We start from the raw sequence: 24,629 nt of genomic DNA, 5'->3' as shown, positions 1-24,629 counted from the left end.
TGAAAGAAACCAGCAGGGTCTGGAAGCAGACTTTTTCTGTGTGTGCATGTGTTGGGAATTGGGACTAGCTAGCGGAAGGGTTCTTTAAATTCTAGCTTAGTGGCCATGTACGGAGGTGAAGACGCTTTGGACATATGGTGGGTTGATGTGCACAAGAGGCTAATGGTTAAATGTGTCTCTGTTAGGGACACAAGAGTTGTTTATCCATTGGTTGGAGGTCCCAAAGTTTCACGGTAGCTTCTGCTCATGTGAGGGGCTACGTGTAGATTTGTTCAGGGCCTTAGCTTCATCTAAGTTTAGGCCACTCAAAAGTCAAAACCATTGGGACAGACTAGTACTGTTGGTTCATCACCTCCTTAATCCATGTTTCAAACAAAATCTTATTAGTTATGAGGTGCTAAATTTAAGTCTTTTAGTATTTTTGGAGATTTTTATTTTTTTTAAATTTTAATCACAGTTATTTCAGTTTATTAAAATATTAAAATTTGTTCATATTGAATCCGCCTATTATGAAACAAATTGTACCCAAAGAATATTTGTTTGTTACATGATTAGCAAATACTGAATTTCAGGGTTTTTATGGATTGGAAGTTTAAAAAAAATATAATTGAGAAAGAGTCTTGAAAGTGAGATATTTACTTTACGCGCTTTGAAAGTGTGATAAAATTTTATTTTTTATATATATATATATATATTTATTTTTTTTTAAGAAAATGTGTCCGCCGACATTACTTTTTTATTAAAAACTTGCCGCGCAACATGTTTTTTTATTGCTAAAATATTATTTTCATATATTAATAAATATATATAATAAAAATATGATATAACATTAAAAAAATATAATATTTAATATTATATTATAAATAAGGAGTATTAAAAAAAAATGTAAGGATTGTTTACCAATAAATATATTATTAGTACTATTTAATTTTGGTATTATAAAATTAATATATAAAAAACTAAAATATTATTTATTTATAAAAAATTATATTACAAATATTTTATCATAGAGGCACGTGTGAAAAAATTAATAAACAATTTGATATTTTTTTTACAGTATCATTTTTTTAATAATATAATATTACATGAAGAGAAGTTCAATTAATTTTTTATATTTTTACTCAATGATAAAATCCAATTTAATTTTTTTAATTAATTAAAATTTTATATTTTTATTAAGGCTAAATAAGTATTGCCTTAATATTATTTTTTGATTTAAAATATCAAAAATTTAATATTTTAATTAACATAAAAATATTAAAAAACACATGAAAATAATAAATAATTTTGAGAATTATAATTTAAATCTAATTTTATTTTATACTAATAATTATGAAGATTTTATAATAAATATACCATTTAATTTAGATGGTTGATCCTTTATATGATTATAATATCAAAAGAGAGCTAACGATGGAGGGAGAAAAATATTTCAATTAATAAGTTATATTAAAAAAATATTTAACTGTTTATTATTAAATATTATATAATTTTAATATTATAAAATTAACACATAAAAATAATAAAATATTAGTTATTATAAAAAAAATTATATTATAAATATTTTGTTGCAGAAGAGCGTGAGAAATAATTGAATAAAAGTTTCAGTTATGTCAATAAATGAAATGGTCTTATAATGCAATCAGACCTGTACAACTGCATGAAAGAATCAGTAAATTAATAATTGGTATTATTTAATTTAAGTACTATGAAATTAATATATTATAAATAATAAAATATATTATTATAATATAATATAAAAAATTATTAAAATATTATTTATTATAAATAATATTATAAAATTAATATCATATAATATTATAATTATAATAATTAAAAATTAATAAATGCTAAATTAAAAGGTTGGTATAGATTCTCCACCGGCCTTGACAAGTGTATGTCGTGCTTGTGAAGTGTAGGCACTATTTATATTTTTTTTAATTAAAAAAAAAGATATTCAAGCGCCACACGACTAAACAGGTGGCATGTCAATCTCTCACTGCCAACAGTGAAAATTTTTTTATCCAATAATTCATCATTATTTATTATACATATTATGAAATGTCACAGGTGGCATGTCAATTTCTCACTGTCAATATGGCTGTAAGAATTTTTTTATCCTATAATCTCATTATTTATATACATATTATTAAATTTCATTTATTTCGATTTTATTTTTTTATTAATTTTAATTTTTTTAAATATATATTATATTTTATTTATTATATTTTTCATATAAAAATATATTTTTTAATATAATAGATATATAGCAAGTTAATATTTGGGATAACTGCGTCCTCGAGCATGAGGAATTAGAAGCCCTACTCCACAAATTAGTTTTCCACACCCCCACCTTTCCAATTATTTTTTTTTTCTAACATTCAATCCATAAAAATCCCTTAATTTCACTTAAAAAATAATATCATTATTTTTATTCACTAAATTAGTGAGACAATAATTCGTTCATAAAAAAATTATAAATATTTTTGAAAACTTTCTCCTTGTTCTAATTAAAAAATGAAAAATCGTCTTACTATACCTCTTTTGGGACAGATTATTAACTTTAAAATTAAATGGCAGAGATATGAAATTTGAATCTCCTCCTTGGATGGAAACTATAACATAACTAGAAGAAGAAACAGCAGGAATTTATTTGTAAAAAAGCACGAGGAGCTAGGTTTTCTTGGGGTGAGAGTGTTCATGCAGATTTTCCAGGAAGCGAATTCTTGGGTGGAAAATGAGCAGCAGCAGTGGTTTGTTGTTCAGAATGACTACTTGTGGAAGGCTTTGTTGATCTTTCGTTGATTGAATTGCCTTCTCCACTGCCATGATCCACCACTGCTACTCCTGCGTTTGCCTGTACCAATGACTCTCCAAGCCTCCCATCTCCGGTAAGTATCTCCGGCGGCAGCACTTGAGATGCTTGCCGTCTGTGGCGAGACATGTCTTTCTGTCTTTTTCTTTTTGGTTTCAAAGAGTGAAAGAGAGAGAGGGATTGCCTTAACCGTGTTTCGGATATCTATGGAACTCAATGCATGCTCCTACGAATTTATACGACACCTTTCATTTGTAAAGATTTTTTATTAATAAAAATTTGTTAGGGATATGATAAATGAAACGAGATGAGACAAGTGACAATAGGATGGTTGTATTGTATGGCTACCTTCCACTTGTTCCATGTTTTGGCTACCTAACTACCTAATCAACTCTCTCTCTCTACGCCAAACATTTTTATTTATTAATATTTAAATTAAAAAGTATTATATAAAAAATGAATTATTTATTTATTTATTTTTCATTGTCCTGCTTGCTTGGATGAAAGGAAAATCTAAAAATATGTGAGAAAAGTGGATTATATGAAATTAAAAATAGATGAGTTTAAGGTTTTTTTGTCTTTTAGAGTTTTAAGGACAAATTGATGAATAAGTGATGGGGACATTAGAAGAGAAAGAATTAGAGAAAAGAGACAAAGACACTGTCCATCTATTAATTGTGTCTTTGATATTTCTAGAATCAGTGTTTATGGCCACAAATAATTTTAGAATTGTGTGCTGCATGCTATTTCAAATTCAAGGAAATAATTATTAAATTTAATTTCATACTTTTTCTCTTTCTACGTGTTTTCATTGGTTAATTATAATTTTTTTAATATAGTAACTATTATTGTTTATTGTAAACATTATTACCACATAATTGCATCAAATTATAAAATAAAAAAAGACAACTTCACCTTTGTCTCCTTCAACTTTTCCCTTCCACAAAAATATATCTTTCAAGTCAATAATAATCGACCAATAACTTTATTTTTTACTTTTATTATAAAATAAACTTTTAATAATAACTTATTTTTAATATTTATAAATATATCTGTCGAGTCAATAATAACCGATCAATAACTTTATTTTTTATTTTTATTATAAAATAAACTTTTAATAATATTTATTATAAAAAATCAACAACGTTTTATTCATAGTATATATGAATTGAAATGTGAATGAGGTATGCTTATACACCATCAATCTCCAGTAGCATAGTATCGTTGGTTTTAAATTTTGGGTAAGAAGATATATACATAGCGATTTTGTAAATTAATTTAAATACAATGAGATTAAATATTATTTTAAAAAATTTGGTTAATAATCAATTATTAATTGCAAATAGCAAATAATTGAAGGAAAGTCTTAACTCTAAGAAATAAGTTGATAATCTCAAATTGTTCACAACTAATTTTAAAATATTATCTAATAAATATTTTAAATTAATTATTAAAATTTAAAAACTATAAATTATACTTATAACTACTCAATTAAATAAATATTGATGATGTGAGATTCAGAAAATGGAATTTTACAATGGATTCTGTAAAACTGAAAAAACTTAGATCTAGAGGAGAGTATTTATCCTTTTATATGTTTCCTTTTATATGTTTCCTTTTGTCTGCTAGTAGCTTGTTAACAGAACGTGTATCATTGGACCACCTATCACTGCTACGTTGATACGGATGTACGAGGGAATCAGATCTCTGTCCAATGCGTAACGGCCCCTGATTCTCCCTGAACGCGTATCCGGATAGTCCCACAAGGCGAAGGGGCTGAACTCCTTCCTGATTTTGAGCTGGACTGAGGGATGAGGTTGAGACTAGGTCCGGAGAGGATTTGTCTATCGGGCCGGAAGAGCTAAACCGGCCTGTTTTGAAGAAACGGACTGAAGTCCGGTCTTTGAACAGAATGGACTGGACCTGGTTCTTGGAAGGGTCTAAAAGCTTTTAGATTATGGGCTGTTCTACTGGGTCTAACCTTAGACCGGGATGAAAAAATTCAGCGGTTATCAAACATTATAATATTTGAAGTGTTTTCAATAAATTAAGATTGATACTGGCTATAGATTTCATCGAATAAAATTACTATTTAATTTCTCCTTATTATTTTTTCCATGTTTATATATTCACATAAATTAAAGAAAATATAGCTAATAAAGTTAAAAGAATGACTTTTATATAAAATTTTTAATATATATTATTATATTAAAACTAATTAATTTATATTACTAAATTATTTTAACACGAGTACATTTTATTCTTGTTATGTATTAAACAGAACATATTAAAAACAATAATAAACAAACTAGTAAAAAAAAACCTAAATACTACGGAATAAAGTATTTTTGAAAAGGAAGGGTAAATTATATTTTATATTTTTAAAATAAAATATTTAAATTTCTTTATAATTAATTAGGCTAATACTCATATATTATAAAGTGTCGAAACAAAAATAAAAGAAGAAACAAGACAGAGAAGACAAAGAGGATCACCACAAAGCCAAACACCTCCATGTCATAGTTGCACTTCCAAGAACTGAAAAATCCACTTAGTACATTTCTTAGATCCAATTTACAGTTGGCGTCTTCCCAGCAACCGTTGACAAAAACCCACCATCTCTCCCTCTAAGCCTCGCTGCTCCTTCATTCAATTTCAGGTTAAAATGCGCACTGTCTTAATTTCTATTCTTTGAAATTTTTAGCTGTTAATTCTCTGATCTCTGTTTCTTCCACTGTTTTGGGTTCTCTTCTTTTGAGTTTTATTCATTATCTTTCAAACACTCATCTCAGATCTGTGTCTATCCCAAACTGTGTTTTTCTGATGAGTGGATTTTCGTTTCACTAATTGTTGAGCATCTGGGCTTGTTTGGCAATGAATTAGCTGTTTTTTGGAGACTGGATTTGTCCTATTGTTATTGTTTTATATGCTGCATTGACTCTTTTCGTTTCTATTTGTTAATTGCGATGCAGATTGATGCATGTGTGTGTGTGTGTTCCTTTCATCCTGGGTTTGTCATCGGTTCCATTGGATTTTCTTCATGGAATTATAGAGAATTTTGTTGCAATTCTTTCTGGAGCTTTGAAATGAAATGCGTGTAAGTGGGAGTGTCTTCCTTTTTATTTAAATGTGCTGTTGATAGCAGATTTTGGTTTGGTTGAACTGTGAATTCTGAGGAGTTGGAATTCAATTTTCTAACTTGGGACTTCAAGATGACTGGGAGAAAAAATATGGGGCGAGTATCACCATTCTTTTTGGTGCTCCTGTCATTTGGATTTTGCTTTGCTACATATAACTTGTTGACATTGGTAATACAGTATAAGCACTCCAATTCAGGAAATGGATTGGAGCTATCTGACCCCATTATTACTGTGCCTCATAAAGTAAAGAGATTAGGGGAGTCAAATTCGAGATACCATGTTGCTCTTACGGCGACTGATTCTCCTTATAGCCAATGGCAATGCCGGATTATGTACTATTGGTATAAGAAGATGAAAGACATGCCTGGATCAGACATGGGAAAGTTCACTCGAGTTCTGCATTCAGGAAAAGCTGACAATTTGATGGATGAGATTCCAACCTTTGTTGTAGATCCTCTTCCTGAGGGCGTGGATCGAGTGAGATATCTGTTCTAACTTTTTAGGTTCTTTATATTTAAATACATTTCTATATGATGATAAAAAAAAAAACTACATCAAAGAATTTACTTCAGGACATGTATCGTTCTCAATGGATTTTGGCTCTGCCAATGAGTCCATTTTAGACATTTAAATGATGTTATATTGGCAATTAAGAAAGTCCTGGACTTCTGAACATATTATCATAATTATGGCTGAGAGAGTCCAACAGGCAAAAAAAGGTCTTTTGTGAATGAAAGATGATTCCTAAAGTAGGGGGACTGGATAGGGATGGCCATGAGCCCACCACTTACTCTCATTTTATTGCAATTCCAAGTTCGTTTCTATCTTACATCATTAAGTCTGTCATTCAAATAAAGTTTAGAACTTTGATTTCAAAGTACATTTTACATTTTTGCCTCAACATTTTTCACTACCTCTTCTATCCTAAACTTTTTGAAGAAAACAGTCACTGCTTCTCACTTATTACTATCAGTGATGGCTTAATCACATATTCTACTCATTTGGAAGTTTAATGCTCTATGCAGGGTTATATTGTGTTAAATAGACCATGGGCTTTTGTGCAGTGGCTGGAAAAAGCAACAATTGATGAAGAGTGAGATTCTAAAGTCATGATCTTTTATATTTTTGTTGTTTTTATTCTAAAGATCACTATCTTGTTTTGTGTACTTGCATGCATGCAAGTGCTTGCGTGTGGGTTGGAAGGGGAGGTGTATACACCTCACTTATGACATCTGAAAGCTAGTCATTTGATGATTGATGCAGATACATTTTAATGGCAGAGCCTGACCACATATTTGTAAATCCTTTGCCTAACTTGGCACATGGAGATCATCCAGCAGGCTATTCTTTTTCCTACATTAAACCAGCTGCACATGAAAAAATTATTAGGAAATATTATCCAGAGGAAAGGGGTCCAGTGACAAAGGTTGATCCAATTGGCAATTCTCCTGTAATAATAAAAAAGGTAGAATCCTTGTTGCTATTACAGCCTGTCTGAATAATTAATCTGATATGATATATCTGACTATTAAACTGTTCATGCATATCAAATTTTATTTATCTGAAGCTGCCAACAAAAGAAAAAAGAAAGAAAGAGAAAGTAGTAAGAATGTAATCTCAAAAACAGTTCAATCAAGGAGGTTCTGATTATTGTTTATGATATACATTGCTGTCCTCATTGGTGTATGACTGCAAGGATAAAATAAAGAAGAAAAAGAGGAAGAAATAACATATCTCAAAAACAGTTGGAATCAATTAGGTGTTAACTATTGTTTATATAACACATTGCTGTCCTGATTGGTGTATGACTTTTGCTTTTGCTCGCTGAACTATTTGGGTTTACCTTTAAAATGTTGCTTTGTTAATGTTGCTAACTAAACTTTCTTTCTCAGTCCATTTTGGAGGAAATTTCACCAACATGGGTAAATATTTCATTAAGAATGAAAGATGACCATGAGAGCGATAAGGCATTTGGTTGGGTGTTAGAAATGTAAGTATTATTTGAGAAGATTGTTTCTATTGGATGAAATGTCGATCTTGCGTGGCTGAAATATCCTTCAATTTTTCTGATGTATCTGTTGGCTTAAGGTATGCCTATGCTGTAGCATCAGCATTGCATGGTGTTCGTCATGTACTTCGGAAGGACTTTATGATACAGGTAATCATTACATGTGAAATCTTCTTTTATTTCATTCTATCCATCGTAGCTGCACATGAAGGATTACATCTGTTTGATTTTTTCAGCCACCATGGGATTTGGAAGTTGGGAAGAGGTTTATTATTCATTATACTTATGGATGCGACTTTAACTTAAAGGTTAAAAGATCTCTCTTTTTCTTTTCTTGTTTTTATCTGAAATCTGATGGTTTAAATGCTATTTCTCCGTAGTTCTGCTTGATTGCATTGCTTTGCAAATCTGACAAGTATGGTTGTCATTCATTTTGCTTCTTCTTCTTCCTCTCTCTCTTTTTTTTAAAAAAAAAATTTTACCATCCAGGGAGAACTAACATATGGAAAAATTGGAGAATGGCGATTTGATAAGAGATCCTATCTAAGTGGTCCTCCACCAAAGAACCTCTCCTTACCCCCACCAGGAGTTCCTGAAAGTGTGGTATGTCTATAACCAAGTTCTTTCCTTAAAATACCTTTTGGGAATTAAAAGCAGGAACACACCCATCCCACCTCTGTTTGGGAATTAATTTCTCTGTATTCATGGAAAACTTAAGCTTTTTTGAATAGCTATTTGCTAACTTGTACTTCTTCTGGAACTTAAATTTTAATGGCGTGTATTTTAGATAGAATTGGAGTGTGCTTGAATGAATGGATTAAACTTGTCTAATTAAATGAAGCCAAATGAACATGAAACCACTCCCATTTACTCAGCCTATAAGTGAAGTCTCTTGTTAGTCGGTATGTCTACCTTTGTATCAATATATAGGTATTCATATTTTATCTTAGATTGCAACATTCGGTAGTGGCTTTGCGTCCAATTTGGTTCAGCTTATATTTGTTTCAACATTTTTTTATACCTACTGTTTCTCCTTTTTTCTGTTATACCTACCTCCTGCCCAACCAAAAGGAAGAAGGGATAAATTAATCTTTTGTATACTCTCATTTATAATGAGTAAACTGGTGGAACCGAACATTCTAGTTTGGAAGATGCAAAAATCATTAACCTTAAGTTGTTTTTTCAGGCATTCTTAATGATCTCTAATTTACAAATATTGGTTTGGTGTGCCAAATAGGAAGATTCTTTGATATATTTATGATTTGAAGAAACTGGTTGTGTATGCATGCTGATACAGTGACCTTCCTTTTTGTCTGAATATTGCAATTGTCTGCAGGTGAGACTTGTAAAGATGGTAAATGAAGCTACAGCCAACATTCCAGACTGGGACTCGATAAACCGTGGTTGAAATTGAATTCAGATCACAAGTTCGTTGATCTTCTGTTCAGTATGATGGAATCCTCCAATGGAGAATCATTCATACTATTTACAGGATAACAAAATAGTGGTATAGATAGAAAACTATAGGAGAGTTTTTACAACTTATAGGAGGATTTTGTAATTTTGACATGGAAGGAAGGCCACTGAATTCTTTTTGTAAGCATCTTCACATTGAAATTATTGTTGAGCTTTGAATATTTCAGACCTGTAAATACCAACAGGTCTTTGACGGCCTTGTCAGTATAGTATAATGGTGGCTCGTGAGGCAGTTTCTGCTAGCTACAATCACTTTATTTTTATATCTATATATTTATTTTAAATAAAATAATATTTTTAGCTAAAATAGCAGTTATTGTTAATGGGTTTGCATGTATATGTCAAAATATAGGTAAGAACTGTCGTGGAGGTTCATAGTTGTATCTCAGCAGATGTCTTTTCAAATTGCTTCAAATAATAAAATTTTGATTGTAAATCAGATTTGGGTTTACGCATAAAGATTTAACTCATCAATCAACTGACTCGGTTGATTTGATCTTTATTAATTTATTTGATTTGATCTTCCAAAGAAATATTACGTGATTTGATGAGATAAGTTTTTATAAATGTGAAACGGAGATTTAAATTCGCGACTTCATAAAGTCTTTTGATACACAACCAATTAAATTAATTTAAGATTTCTAAATTCTTCATATTTTCATATATATATATATATATATTTTAAATTACCACAATTTATTAGGCACTTAAAAAAAGTAAAATTTATATTTAAAAAATAGTTTAGAAATTCAGTAATATAAATAAACAACATTTATATTTTAACTATATTAATTGTAATTTTTTCACTTACATAAATAATTTTTTATGATTTTATTCATTTTTATTTTAGATTTGTGTTAAAGTGGTATTTTGTAAGTTAAATATAACTGATGTGGTAATTTACATATAATTTTTAATGGTTATTTTTTTAATATTTTAACTAATAAAAAAATAAATTATTAATCTCTTAATACCATTCAAGGTAATTTATATATAAATTTTTATTACTTTTTTTTAAAAAATTTATTAATTAAAAATGATAAAAATATCTACCACAATGTTAAGATTTTACTGCCGTTAAAATATCACTTTGATATAAATCAGATTCTAATGTGAAAAATTACTGATTTAGTGAAAAATCGATGAAAGTATTCTTTTATATTTTGTTTCGCATTTATATTAAAAGTTAAGATTAAAAATTAATGACATTTATTTACATATATCTAACTAACAATTTGATAATTTAATGACCTATTAAACTTGAGTTAAAAGTTCAAGCCGGGTCAGTGAACTATTAACAGTAGCATCAAAGTAGAATCCAAATTTGTACAAAAACCAAATTCTAGTATATGCGTACAGAGGTTGAATTTGAATGAAGCCAACGGCGAATTAGCTTTTCGCGGCCATAAAAGGAGGGCAAGCGTAAAATTTGGCGGTTGGAAGCGAAACCCATAAATCTTGGTGTACAACCTCACTACCATTTTTGGAAAACAAAAAATAAAAATAAAACGAAATGCAACGGCAAAAATTACAACGTAAGACACTGAACATTAACATTCAACATGGAAGTCTGTTTATTCCCAGAATTTATTTCCCAGAAAGTTGGAGTCGAACCCAACTATAACAAAAATTAAAACCAGTCCCTTTTCCGTAATTTCCCTCATACCCTCTAAAGCATATGATATCACACAACAGCATCAGCATCAGCATCGTAGAACATCACAAGTCTTTGATCTAAAGACATGCACATAACATTTTCCATATGCTCATTTATACTATCATATCATACTACCACTTAATCCCGGTGTCCAACTTCTGATGCCAAAATCATCTGGCATAGGACCAATCACAGAAACTATAAATCATCACCAGCCAACCAGCAATTCTGACGGCTAGGGCAACATCAAAGTTGAATGAAATGGTGAGTGCACTATATGTTCATTCCACCAACTCCTCCAATGTAAGCCCAAAACCAGCAGTTGCTCTTATTAATGCATTCTATCTCCAATCCATGTAACCAAAGGCATTAACATCTTACGAATTTCACATTATAAAGATGTTTCAAGATTTGTCTTCCCCTGGCAGAAGAGAGCTCAGCAAAATCTGCAAACAAGGGGAATTAGTTCAAAAGCACCATAAATGCATGTTGCATTCCAGAAAAGATAAACAAGTTGGAAGAGACACCAGCATATCCATATAAATTGCGAGAAATTTTGCATTCAAATTGATGCTTCGCATCCAATTTTCAGAAAAAAATAAACCACTTCGTATTTTAAAACATGTCCCAATATAAATGGCAGAAGGTAGACTAATTTGTGCAAGTGCGCAATTTTGCGTGGCATCCCCTGCATATACAAGTTGGTAACATAAAATAAAACATTCCAATGGACAGGTTTGCTATCAGAATGCCCCCTCCCATGCAACATTGCAATCAAGCACACACAAAGGCCTGAATTTTTCAAATCAACCAAATACATAAAAGTTTAAAGCATGCGATCTTTTTTTTTGGAGGGCACAGTTTAAAGGCAATGCAATCTGGGCGTGAGCAAAACCTCCTGTTGTCTGTTTTTCTAATCGATCATCTTGACCAGTTCAGCCTTAATTTCTAAACAAGTGTCAACCACTGAAAAGATGTTAATTTCCCCACAGCAAGAGAGGTGAAGGTTTCTAATTTTTTTTTTTTTTTTTTTTGGAGGGGGAGGAGAGGGGGGGGGGGCTTCTTGGTTCCACAGCTCTAGTTGGAAGGGGAAGGGTGTAAATAAAGAAGATAAACACTCACCTCATTCAGTAGCGAACCCCCTGCAATGAGCCACAGCCACCCAACCTCCAACAAAAACTTCAAAATTTGAAATTTGACAGACTTCAAAGTTGGAGTTCATAATTGGTAGCATGATGACACAGTACATTCACTGAAATCATTCTCGGAACCTGAAGACAAAAAGGACCTAGAAGAGACTGATTAATATAGACCTAAAAGAGGTCACTATAAGACTGGGAATAATGTAGAAGAATCTTACCATCTTATGCTTTTATACTCATCTCACACAATATATCGACCACTCCAGATGGAATTTCCATGATATTGCTCAGGCATTGGAGTAAATTGCTGATTTCCATTTAAGAGTTGTTGCTGCAACTGCTGCTCTTGCTGTACTTCTAGATACTCAAAGGCCTGGTGGTTATGCCAGCCTTTCTGTTTTTCAATCTGTAATTGCACTGATGGCACCTGTTTTCCAGGAAAAGGGAAGCTAAATGTCCCGGTCAAGCCATTACTGCTATTGATACACTGAGGCATTGATTGAGAAGTGAAAGTAGTAGCATCAGTGAGCCCAGAGACTTTTGTTGATGATGGCAATTGATAGCCATCCAACCAACTATAATCATCAGTCAGTGCATTCTCACTCAGCAAATCTGGACTGTAAACAGTTTCATTCACTTGTTTAAGAGGAACGTGACTAAAGCCTGGAGGAGGTCCAAGGTGCCTTACAGGTCGACTAACTGGACTTTTCCTCAAGCCTGCTGGAAAAGCTGCTGAAGTCTTCACAGCCAAACTCTCAGAAATAACTCCAGAAGCTGCAACAACATCAATCTTTGATGGAATCACATCTTCTGGCACTTTTGCCTGATTGTAGAACATACTAGCATTAACATTTGCAGGTTGTTGGATGGGAATAGCATGTGTAGCAGGAAGGGACATGCTCAAATCTTTGGGCAACTCCTGTTTGTTTGCATGCCCATTCTCCATAAACCTGACAGCCTTCAAGCTCCTTGCAAGTGAATCAGCTTCTTCCATTACCCACTTTGAGGCAGGTGGTTGAATTGCGTGTAGATTTTGAGGAGCATTAATACTAGTGGCTGCATATATTTGTGGAACTGAATCAAAAGCAGATTGCTGGAGCATATCAAGAGGAGATGAAACAGGTCCTCCATAAAATTTGAGATCAGCAGCTACAAGGCTTGGTTTCATGCCATCATAGGGGGCCCCATGTGGACTAGGCTTGTCATTTCGCTTCTCTATCACTGCAGGCCTGAAAAGAATTACTTCATCCTCCTCATCCTCTTCTACGTGTGGCTGTGCATTGAATCCCACAGTATCGATTTTCTGAGGCTGAATGTCTTGCATCACAACATTAGTTTTTGGCAGGTCATAATCAAAAGTCAAAATGCTATCATCTGAAATTTGAGGCTCCACACCTATAACAAATTTCTTCATCCTCGAATCATAAAATATTGTTTTTTGGTCAATCCTAGCAATATTTGCTAAAGCCTTTCCTGCAGCTAGAATCCTTTTAACACGAGCTATCTTTTCCTTGCTGCCTTCGCTTCCAAAAGTGTGCTTTCTTGAGAAGTCCAAGATGGTTTGCGCAGGAAGAACAGGTAAGAATCCTCTCACCTCAAAATCTTCCCATAAAGCAGGTCGATTTCCAGTTTCCCCCTCTTCATAGTTGCTCATATTATAAAAGCATGTATCATCTTCATTATCATCAAGAGACATTGACCAAAATGACGATATCTTGTTCAAGAAGGATACGTAATGGTTCCAGAACTTCAATCTAACAGTGGCCTGTTTCTCATCTGCATCAATGCCTGATGCAACATCAGGACAACAGGCCAACCATTCTACAAAAACAAGAATCCCAGGTAAGAGATAACATGAAGAAGGATCATGCAGCTGCACAAACCTCTCTAATATATGTCCCATCAACTCAAAAACAGCAGTAAATGCATTCTGTAGCAGAACAGCACGCTGTACAATTTCTGCGTATGTCTGACCCAAAGCTTCTCTTTTCACATTGTGTACTGTGAATATAAGAACAGAGATTATCCGTACAATGAAAAGAGCATTCTCAACAGCATGTGCACCAAAATTTAGCTGCTCATCTGGCCCAGAAGAAAGAAGCTCACAAAATTCACCACTGACTGATGAGAGAACTCCCACAAATGTTTCCAGGCTGGATAAGAAAAAGCAAAGTCAAAAAATTATAAATACAAGGAATCAAATAAAAATCTGCCTAGAAAGCTAGCATTAATGGTCAAATACCTGGTGCGTGTGAAAAGAATACCATTCAGGTAGATAAAACGAATGCAAAATGATTTATATGTATCACAGAAATTAGATGTCCTTTCATTGACAACATCAGCGTCCAAGTCTGTGGCTTTAACTGCAGGTTTTTCTTCCCCTTTCCCTTTCCCCTTGTTAGTCGAACACACAGATGAATCCTTGACAACAGATCCTTTAGCATCCCCAAGCAGTTGAGTGTAACTCTGTCGGTTCTGCCAAAGAGCAATGAGAAATCTAAAAGCCTTTCACACCATCATCATATTAACAGTGAGGTATATTCTAAAATGGCCAGTGAGGTATATTAACAGTGAGCTATATTCACACAAATTGCTTCCAAAATAATAACTAGATTAACCAACAATTGCCACAACAACCTAAAGCTTGTCAAGTTGTCACTTGACTTTTCTATTCAACTAGAATCCTTTTTCTTAAGGCAACCTCAATTGAAAAAAAATAGAATAAACAAGAGGATATTAGAAATTTCCACACCAAAAATGACTTCCAATATATTAGTTTCATGCCCAACAAAACACTTAGAAATAACAAACACCTACCAAGCCCTAATCCCAAATTTGTGGACGAAAATGATAAATTGCTATACAAACATTTTTCTGTCTCATTACTCATTACTCCTCCCTCAAGCCATGAGTGCATTTCAACATCTTAAATATGACAGATAGTTTCTTCCTCTTCATTGGGAAGGTAAAGAGGAAGGTAAACCTAAAGGAAAATTCAGAGGATAACATTCTTGAAGAAAATTAAAAAAAAAAAAAAAAGGAATAGTCACCTTCTCAAAAGCAACAATCAAGTTATCTCTTGCTGTTGTAAAAGGATTATCAACTGCCAAACTCCTAAAATAGCGATACACTGCCACCAACACATCCCCTGAATAGGAAGCCAAGATAGCAAGCTGAAAATAAGAACAAAATTTGTCAAACTAACCAGACATCATAATTAAAATAATAAAACAAAAGTGAAGAAGAAAAAAAATATCAGGAAAATGCCCTACAACATAACAATAGCAGATAACAGTGTTATTAAATAAGGAACAAACCTGATGATGGGGGTTCCCACTTGATGGCCATAAAGATGCAGCTTCTAAATAGTAACTTGAAGCTGCTGCATACTCGCGTATCTTTGAGTCACTCTCCCCATATAGCCCTTTGTACCTTGCAAGGTCACCTAAGTATATCAAACAGCGGTGACAAGAGATCAAACCTTTCTTCATGTTGGCTGATTTTTTCCCATCTTTTTCCAAGAAAATTCTATTATCTGAATCCTCAGAGAAGTATCCCAGAGGAAGCCCATACTTAGCTCTGATTTTCAGGATTAGATCATGATAGAATCCAGTTGCTTCTGAAAGAAACGTTTTAAACTGAAGCCTTATTTTTGTGATACGGTCAGGTCGAGCTCCTTGAGATGTATTTGATTTAGTATTAGCAAGAGCGGCACTAAAATGAGTTCTTAGTTCCTCAATGCGCCTATAATGCAACTGCCAAAGAGTATATTCTATATTATGCTGCTCAGAAAAACCATGATCCTCAAGAATTATAGCTTCATAGTTTTCACGCATCTGCTGCCAAGCATTGGGATCTGACGGAATTCTTGCCTGAGCTGACTTCCGACGCTTATTCTCCAACTCAACGTTCTGTACAAAGTTCATGTGCACAACATATTCTCAAATACAAATATGGTGCATGACTAAATGAGACATAAGAGAGGCTGGTGAGGAGGGATCAGAGGGAGGGGGAGATTGCAATGCGCCTTATGTTTGATAACAGGCAGAAGACTTATATTTTTAGAAGAGGAAAATGAGATACCTTTTCATAGAGACGTTGTGCACGCTCCCGTGATGAAGGAGCAGACATTTTATCCATCTGTACAATCATCATCCATCAAATACACTCTTCTAAAATCAAATTGGAATCACCTGCAGAGAGCGAGAAGAACAACTGACCACATAGAGAATCTAAAACGAAAAAAAAAAGGAAAAGAAAAGAAAAGAAAGATAAGAAATTGGAACAACCAAAATACGTAGACAAGAAATTTAATGAATAAATATTTGTGCAAAATAAATATCACAAAGGAAACTTGAACAATAACTAAATGCAAATGTTTCAACCGCAGACCCACCAACTCGATCATAGAAAATGGGATCCACCTTGGTCAACATCATTGATTACTAGACAAATGTTACACCTTATTTTGATCATGTTTAAACAGAAAATTTAAAGATGTATGCACAATAAAATAATCTCATACACGAATAGAAAATCAGGTGAGGTGACACAAGCATAAAGCTAGATGATTAGGCTAAATTTAAATAAGAATAATAACAATATTTACCCTAAGCTTAAAGGACTACGTCTTGATACGCTTTCCCTCAAGTTTGCGCCAAGAAAGTCATTTTGTTTCTTAAAAGAAGAGATCAAACAACTGCACAATCTTTCAAATTCACACCCTAAAAAAAAAAAGAAGGCACGAATCGCAATGCACGCACTTCAAAGGTCAAACTGTCATGACTAATGTTGCAGATATAGCAATATCAACATGATAAAAAAATGATGAAAGAAATAATCCAAAGAGAGGCAAAAATAAAAATAAAATAAAATAAAGAATACCACGATGCGAATACTAATTTTCGAGTTCATTAAACCAAACGTCATTACTCATGATTTCTCAAAAAACCACTAACAAGAACTTTAAGGAGGGGGAACCCAAGTCAACAGCTCGATTTCGACCTATTCCCAATTCTTAAAGTCAAAAGACAAAGAAAAGAAAATCGATTCAAATTCTATTTCCCTTTAAATTCCCTAATCTCCTCATCAACCAAACCAGATAATTGACATCCGAACAAGAAAAAAAGAATCCAGTTTTCAAAATCAAATTAAAAAGAAGGTAAAGGAAGACAATAAAGGGAAACTGTCATCCGATCCGGTAAATTACATCAAACAGTTACCAAATATAAATTTCCCACTAAAGAAAGGAAAAAGAAAAAGAAATAAAAAAATTAAGGAAATCAAACTAAAAGAAAAAAGAACAGAAAGGGTACCAGTTGAAACAGATCTATAGAGATTGCATCTCGTAGATCAAAGCATCGGAGGTGAATTCGAGAGACAAAGAAAGAGAGAGATTTCGGTTAGGGTTTGTATGTTTGGTGGAGAAAAAGAGATGAAAGAGACGAGATTAGAAGAGAAGAGAGAGAACGGCATTTGGTCGAAGTCACAAATTCAAGCATTTTCCTTCCTCTTCCATCTTCCTCGTACTTCTCTCAAGCTGGTATCCTTAAACGTCGTCGTTTGTCCCCTACTTTAGTACAGTTTCTTTTTAAAAATAATATAATAACAATCGGTCTAAATTTGACCTATTTATTTTAATAAATTATTTTCTTAAACCTTTCCATTTTTTCAGAAAATTATTGGACTTTATAATATAAAAAAACTTAATATCCTATTAAAAGCTCGTTAATTAATTTTTTAATTTAAAAAATATTAAAACCTATTTAATATCTTCAAAAATTAATTAATTTCACAATTAATTTTAATAATTAAATATTTTATTATATCAAAACTTATTAACCGATTAATTTTACAAAATATACTAAAATATTATAATTTTTTTTAAAAAAATTGAGTAATTACTGATGCTGTATTAAGTCTTTTTTTTCTACAATATTTAGCATATAAATTTAATTAAATTAATAAATTAATTAAAATTTTAGAAATTTTAATAAAAAATTAATTAATAAATTTTCTCTGAAATAATAATTTTCATTTTCTTAAAAAAAGAAACGAAATTCACGCTCCATAAACCAAAGTTCATGTCTCCGGTTAATGATCGAAGCTTGTGGGTTGTGGCTTGTTTTTGGTTTTTAAAAAATTATTAATACACTCAAGGCATTAAATCTATATAGTAAAAGGTGAGTTTTATATTTACACATTCTAAATATAAATTTATAATTCCTTTTTTTATTTAATACCTAAAATTTTTAGGTTTTTTTCTAAAAATAGATTAATTATCCGTCCATTTTAAGTTAGGATCTGCTGGTTTACAAACTTATTTTACTTTACGCCTATTTGATGGTCAGGGATAAAACTCATCAAATTACGATCACATTCAGTAATTATTTTTAAAAGTAATTATTTTTAAAATGGTATTAAGTGTTTTTATTCAGTTAAAATATTAATATTTAATTATTAGAAAAGTATTTATAAAAATTTAATTTTTATAATATTTTATTACACTACTACCAGCAATTAAGAACTACTACAATTATTAGTTAGTATTGTCGTACAGTAGCGGTAGTCTACGGAGTTTTGATTGATTGATTTTTAATGATTGACACTAGATGATGATTTACTTCTTCCTTAATTTAATCATTATTTACTCATATAATTAAGAGTTATAAAATAATTTAATATATTTATAATTGAAATTATTTTTAAAATATAAAAAAATATTATTAAATATACATCATATTAGAAAAAATTTAGGTTATACATTCTATGTAAATTTTAATTACATATAAATATATATAATTTTATTAAAGTTATAAAAACATTTAAAACTAAAAATTCAGTTTCTCAATTCAATACGATTTTGAGACGATTTAGATTTGATTTTTAATAAAGAATAAGTACTGAATTAAAATATTAAATAAAAATTTAATTCGATATATATTAGTAAATTTTTTTTAGCATTCATACGGTTAAATATAATTTTTTTCAATTAAATTCAAGAATTGGCCTAAATTCCACCAACCTTTATTTTCTATTTATGGTTTGAGTTTAGGATTAATTTTAGATTATATATCTAAAGTTAAATTCGTATTTACTATTATTAATATTTGTAAAAAAATTTAACTATGATTCACTGAAACCCTAAGGTGTCACCTAAAACCGATTTGTGGTTGGGATTACTCTTTTGTAAGAGGACTTTTTTTTTTAGCATTTTTCAAAAATATGCTTCGCTGATGTAGAATTTTTTTTTTAAATAATTTTATTGCTTAAATTCATCCGTTATAATTGTTTGAATTTGAATATTGATAAAAGGCAACCTATTAAATGGAAATATTATTATTAAAAAAAAACACAAAATAAAATAAAACTGCAATACAACTATGAAAACTACAAAGCTTAAAAGAACTATCAAAAGTAGATAATAGTCGATAAAGTTTTTTTTTTGAAAGCAGTCGATAAAGTATTAAGTAAATAACGTGAGTGAACTATATGGAAGGATTTTCATCCGGTTATGGCCTCATTTGTTTTCTTTTACAAATTGAATTTGCTGAGCTAGTTGTACCAAGTGCATTTGCTGGTCTACAACGGCATCAGCCCCAACTAAATTCAACTCCCAGGCGCTACTTTTTCCTTAAGATGACGTAGATACTTGGCGATAATGGCATAAAATTTTCAATGAAGCATTCAATCTACCAGAAATCAAAATTTCAACACTTGAACAAGAGAAGGAAGATTTAGTAACATGAAGCTTGTCATGCTACCAACGACAAGAGTCACTAAACGCTAAAATGGTTCATTGCATACTATAATGATCAAATTATTTAGAAGGCAACAATGTATTTTGGTCCAGGCCCTCATATTCCAAGTGGCGCCGGTGAAAATAATGAGCTTCTAATGAACTCAAAACATAAGATTCCATATCAAATTGAATCACCAATGGGTATGCTCAAGGCAAAACCTAGTCAAAATGTCTGCATACATAGGTTCCATAAATAACTATAAACAGAGCAGCAGATTGTACAATATTGCTAATATTTGAAAAAAAAAATGCCAACAACATGCAAAAGCTGGTGTTGGGAAAGCAGTTATTTACATTATATGCATTTCCGACACAACCAACTGAGATTCAGACATCCTAAATTTCCAACATCGCCATGATCCTTCTTCACTTTTAAGCCTAAGCATTGGTAATCTCAACATAGATGTTCTGGGCCGAAATCCACAGGCTGTAATTCCATGTTAGGATAATCACTAATATTGTTACTCGCCACATGCTGTAATTATGTTCATATTTTCTATTAATGCTGACCTCTCTATTTCACATCGCTTAGCCACCCAAAACTGAGGAAAGAGTGTCCTGACTGTAACTTCACAAGATGTATCCTGTATGGTATCAAGACATTCCTAAGACCTAACAGGATTAGAGAAAAAACCATTAAAAGATTCAGTAAAAGTTTAAACATTGTCAAAAGCCATATTTACAGATGGTAATTCAATAATCTTTCTCATCATAATGTAATGAAAAGCAAAACTGTGAAGCTAGGCATACCTGTGATGCACATTGTCTTATAAATCTGAGCAATATGGATATTTCCTTTAGTAGCCATATTTGGTTTCTCTAAGCATGCAAGAAATTGTAAGTCTGCCTTCAACAGTTCAGCTTGATCATGAGTGTCATAACCCATATCATGACAGTAGCAGCAGTAGTCCAGCCAATCAATTGGTCTCTTATCCCAAAGGAGAGAACCCTTGTCTTTTCCACTTGACCAGTTAGGTCCACAATAATGCCCATAGCGTGGAAACAGCTGAGAAAGATAGCCTCTTGGACCAGTGTGCCACGGAACCTTGGACACATATGGCCTAAAGTGCAAGGAATTAGCACCAGCACCACCATATTCAACAAACCCATGAGATTGGGCACGCCTTCTTAACCCTTTGTTTATAGTGGTCGGGGTTGGAATTTTATCTTTAGCATTGATAGCCCAAGGCAAAAATGAACGCAAGGACCAGCCCCACAGCTTGATATCAAAATGAGCTTTTTGTTTCGATTTTTCTAAGGTAGTGCCCATAGCTACAACATCATCTGCAGGTTTAAGCTTGCTCCCCAAATCCTTATAAGAATGCATATGAGACAAAACTTTCATGCATATGGTGTGTGACACAGACACCTGAAATTCTTTGTTAACAAACACAAGGTATGAAAGAAGAATTTTCAGCCACCACAAAATTGCTCATCGAACAAAACTGTCATGCATAAACGACGAATAATATCAAAAAGTGATGATGCATACACTCCACGATATGTTTTAATGATAGAAAACAAAATCTTCGGCACAAATCTTCATCAAGCAAAATCTACAGTTAGGAATGGAAGAATTTACCATCAGAATGAGATTAATAAATCAAACTCCTACATGCCGTACATGGGTGGGAAAACAATCGAATAAAAAATTTTCACGATCCAAGGAAGGCGAACATCCTGAATTTTATGATAATGAAACACCTTAACATGATCTATAATCCTAAAATATTATTTTCCTTGTATTTATTCTCAAATTTCACAAAAGATCAACCACAGAGGAAAATGCAGAATCATAAAAAATTTCTTCGTGCGTTAATATAGAAAAACCCATGTGATTCCAATTTGCAGTTCGGTTTCTGCTCAAAAGACTTGTTCCTAATAATTATTATCAAGAAAGCCTAGATGGCTAACTCAAAGAGGGAGATAAATATTTTCCTCAGAAACCAAACAGAGACATTGGTAATAATAATGAAAAAACTTACAGGATCTAATTCGGGAATTATGCGAAACTGTATTAAGGAAGAGACAAAAAGCGTAGGCGCAGTGGTCATAAGAGAAAACGATTCGAGAGAAATGTGAAACGTTTTCCCTCTTAGGTCTCTGTGTGAAGGAACGCATCCTTGTCCTTTGCGGGAGGGAAAGATATGATGTAGGATTGACGACGTGGCATTTCTTTAATTTTCGTTTTTTGTAAATATGGGTCGACTTGCTGAGGTCCAAAAGAGACGTTTGGCATTGATTTTGGATTAAAAAGCACCTTTTAGAAATAAATAATTTTAAAATTAAATTTTAATATTTTTAATTATTTTTTTTTAAAAAAATTCAACAAATAATAAATGAAACAACAAACATTCTTTTTTTTTAGTAAAAAAAATATTCTTATTTAAGAAAAGATAAAAGGAGTGTTTTTATTAGAGACATTTTTCTAAAGGTAAAAAGTTTATAGATTAAAATTGAGTCCAGGCCAGGATCTTAAAAGAGGAAACAAAAGGGCATACACAGAGAAGCCTTCCATGGCCCTACAAAATAGGGTCCAAGCCCACAAAGTAAGCAAATCCGTTGCTAGCTCATAGAGAAATAAGCAACAACCCTTCTCTCCTTGTATCTCGTAAGGCACCATTTGCACCATTTCTGGGAGGCAAAACATATGACCCACCGGTGCTCAAGACAACAAAACCCATCAACCGGGAAGCAAAGGAGCTTCCCTTGCCGGACGGAGGAAAAATGAAAGATTCGGGCTAAAATAAAACACAAAAAGACATTTAAATGGATCAAAGTATACAGTTAATAAGTAAAATTAACCTATAAACTAATAAAATAAATTACTATATAAAAAAAAATACTATGCAAATTTTTTTAGTATGCCAGAGTTGCATTAATCAAGATTTACAGGGAAAATTATAATAAAGGAGTCCTTAACATAGCTTAGAAAAAAAAAGGGCCTAATGCAACTTAACAAAATAAAGCCATGTCAACTCCTTCCATATATTCACCATGCTACAACCACAACCTCCTGTTTTGAGGAGGCTGCCTGCTACTGCCTCCAGGAGCTAATTGCCCCTAATAAACTTTCTGAGGCACAGAAATTATGCATTATGAGATTAGCGGGCAAAAGAAAAGGTGAAGTCTTGATAAAACACTTTACCGAAGCATAATTCTAGGAGAAGATTATAAAAAGCACACCAAATTAGAGATGAGATCAGGTTTCAGAACGGTAATAGTTGAGACTTAAAACTCTCGACGTCTCTGATTCTCTCTCTCCCCTCTCCATTTGTTGTCTATAAGAGAGCCAGAGAAGGGAAATTACACACTTCTATTCAATTTTTTTGCTTTATTTATTTCCATAAAAAAAATGTTTGATATCCTTCTGTTTTTAGCTTTCTGTGGTTGTTGTCCAACGGTTAATTTATATATAAACATGTTTATTCATTTTTTGTTGATGTATTGAATAGAAAAGTTGCAAAAACCACAAAGTGAGAAATTATTTTACTCGTTTGTTTTTTCAAATTAATCAGGGAGGGAGATTTTCATGGGCTTGTACAGTGCTCTTCTCAATGCCATCTACAATAACCTCAAAATTTTTACATATTCTAAAATTTTGCTTCAGACATTGAGTCATTTACTCTTCAAAACAAGTTTCTAGCCTTATATATACTAAAAGAATATTATAAGAGAGATTAAGATATTAATATACATAATTGAACCAACTCGACTTTTAATCGTTTATTTACTTTAATTTTTACAGGTTGGGAGGCTATATAGACATTCAAATTAACGAATATTATCCTATTTTTGTAAAAATCAGCTGCTTATTTGAACTGCCAGTTTGTATCGCGTCCTATAAAAAATTACGATAATTTTAAATTGTATATAATAGTTACCGCAAAACTATTAAATAATTTAAATTAATAATTTTAAGTTAAGTGAAAAATGAGTTCAAAAATTATTTAAATTATTCAAACTGTTTCAATTTTCCTCTGACTTATTGACGATAAAAGTCTCGGCTCACAGCCTAGTGAATCCCATAATCAATTTGAATAGATTTAGTATAACACATCGTATTAATATCAGTAGCAGGTTCCGTAATATCATAGCTCCCAAGTCCAATAAGATAATTGGAATCCGATAATATTATTCCACTATTGAGCAGCAAGATCACTGCAGAAACCCATGACCAAACACGAAAGCCAAACCTAAGATCACTATTCCATTTTCACAAAGAATTTCGGTCTAAAAACTTGTGAGTCACGATGAAATATCTAATATACTTTTAATTACAAATTTGTCTCAGAGCTCCGAAACACTTTTGTAAATGCCAAAACATTTATCGTTGTTGAGATACTTTCACAATGATCACAACAATCATTTTGAGATGAGAGAAAAATATAAATTTATTCCGAAATTCCGATTACAAGTAAAATCTAAAGTTACAGTTGTGATGTCCATAGGAAATTCATTTGCAATTATAAAATATTTTAAAATTTAAATATTAAACGACAAGATATTTTTGAATATTTAATTTGATTGAGTTTTATTAAGTGATATAATTTCTTTTGTAATGAAGTTATTAATCCAAACGTTTTGATA

General features: G+C 31.9%; 3 protein-coding genes across 11 annotated transcripts; 1 reads left to right on the top strand and 2 right to left on the bottom strand.

Moving 5' to 3' along the window:
- Positions 1–5,274: 5,274 nt before the first annotated feature.
- Positions 5,275–9,679, top strand: LOC110618857 (hydroxyproline O-arabinosyltransferase PLENTY). Of its 2 annotated transcripts, XM_021762133.2 has the most exons (9): positions 5,277–5,474; positions 5,788–6,432; positions 6,981–7,048; positions 7,219–7,420; positions 7,848–7,945; positions 8,044–8,113; positions 8,200–8,271; positions 8,453–8,566; positions 9,300–9,679. In XM_021762133.2, exons 2-9 carry the CDS (start codon positions 6,028–6,030, stop codon positions 9,369–9,371), a joined length of 1,101 nt encoding a protein of 366 aa, XP_021617825.1. In that variant the 5' UTR covers positions 5,277–5,474; positions 5,788–6,027; the 3' UTR covers positions 9,372–9,679. The 2 variants fall into 2 exon arrangements, with proteins under 2 accessions (XP_043815868.1, XP_021617825.1); XM_043959933.1 differs by lacking the exon at positions 8,453–8,566 and having other exon boundaries at positions 5,275–5,474.
- A 1,288-nt stretch (positions 9,680–10,967) lies between these two features.
- On the bottom strand, positions 10,968–17,759 carry LOC110629567 (protein SMG7). 5 transcript variants are annotated; one of them, XR_006352042.1, is made up of 9 exons: positions 17,554–17,759; positions 16,848–16,962; positions 16,322–16,431; positions 15,556–16,149; positions 15,289–15,411; positions 14,481–14,713; positions 12,457–14,391; positions 12,219–12,384; positions 10,968–11,542 (listed from the first exon to the last, which is right to left on the bottom strand). XR_006352042.1 is itself a non-coding variant. In XM_043959928.1 (7 exons), exons 2-6 carry the CDS (start codon positions 16,391–16,393, stop codon positions 12,480–12,482), a joined length of 2,934 nt encoding a protein of 977 aa, XP_043815863.1. In that variant the 5' UTR covers positions 16,394–16,470; positions 17,554–17,759; the 3' UTR covers positions 10,968–11,542; positions 12,457–12,479. The 5 variants fall into 5 exon arrangements, 1 of the variants encoding a protein (XP_043815863.1); XR_006352039.1 differs by lacking the exon at positions 16,848–16,962 and having other exon boundaries at positions 16,322–16,470; XR_006352040.1 differs by lacking the exon at positions 16,848–16,962 and having other exon boundaries at positions 12,219–12,367; positions 16,322–16,470.
- Positions 17,760–20,115: 2,356 nt separating this feature from the next.
- LOC110621361 lies at positions 20,116–22,178 on the bottom strand. 4 transcript variants are annotated; one of them, XM_021765632.2, is made up of 4 exons: positions 22,025–22,175; positions 20,790–21,408; positions 20,550–20,651; positions 20,116–20,466 (listed from the first exon to the last, which is right to left on the bottom strand). In XM_021765632.2, the coding sequence occupies exons 1-3, from the start codon at positions 22,091–22,093 to the stop codon at positions 20,554–20,556; spliced, it is 786 nt and encodes a 261-aa protein (XP_021621324.1). In that variant the 5' UTR covers positions 22,094–22,175; the 3' UTR covers positions 20,116–20,466; positions 20,550–20,553. The 4 variants fall into 4 exon arrangements, with proteins under 4 accessions (XP_021621324.1, XP_021621316.1, XP_021621345.1 ...); XM_021765624.2 differs by having other exon boundaries at positions 20,116–20,651; positions 22,025–22,174; XM_021765653.2 differs by having other exon boundaries at positions 20,116–20,651; positions 20,790–21,484; positions 22,025–22,163.
- Between the last annotated feature and the right edge of the window lie 2,451 nt (positions 22,179–24,629).

This window comes from Manihot esculenta, chromosome 1 (assembly GCF_001659605.2).
Source record: "Manihot esculenta cultivar AM560-2 chromosome 1, M.esculenta_v8, whole genome shotgun sequence".
NCBI classification, from domain to species: Eukaryota; Viridiplantae; Streptophyta; class Magnoliopsida; order Malpighiales; family Euphorbiaceae; genus Manihot; species Manihot esculenta.
Note: the sequence above shows the minus strand (reverse complement) of the source record. Positions and strands in the feature narration are given on the sequence as shown.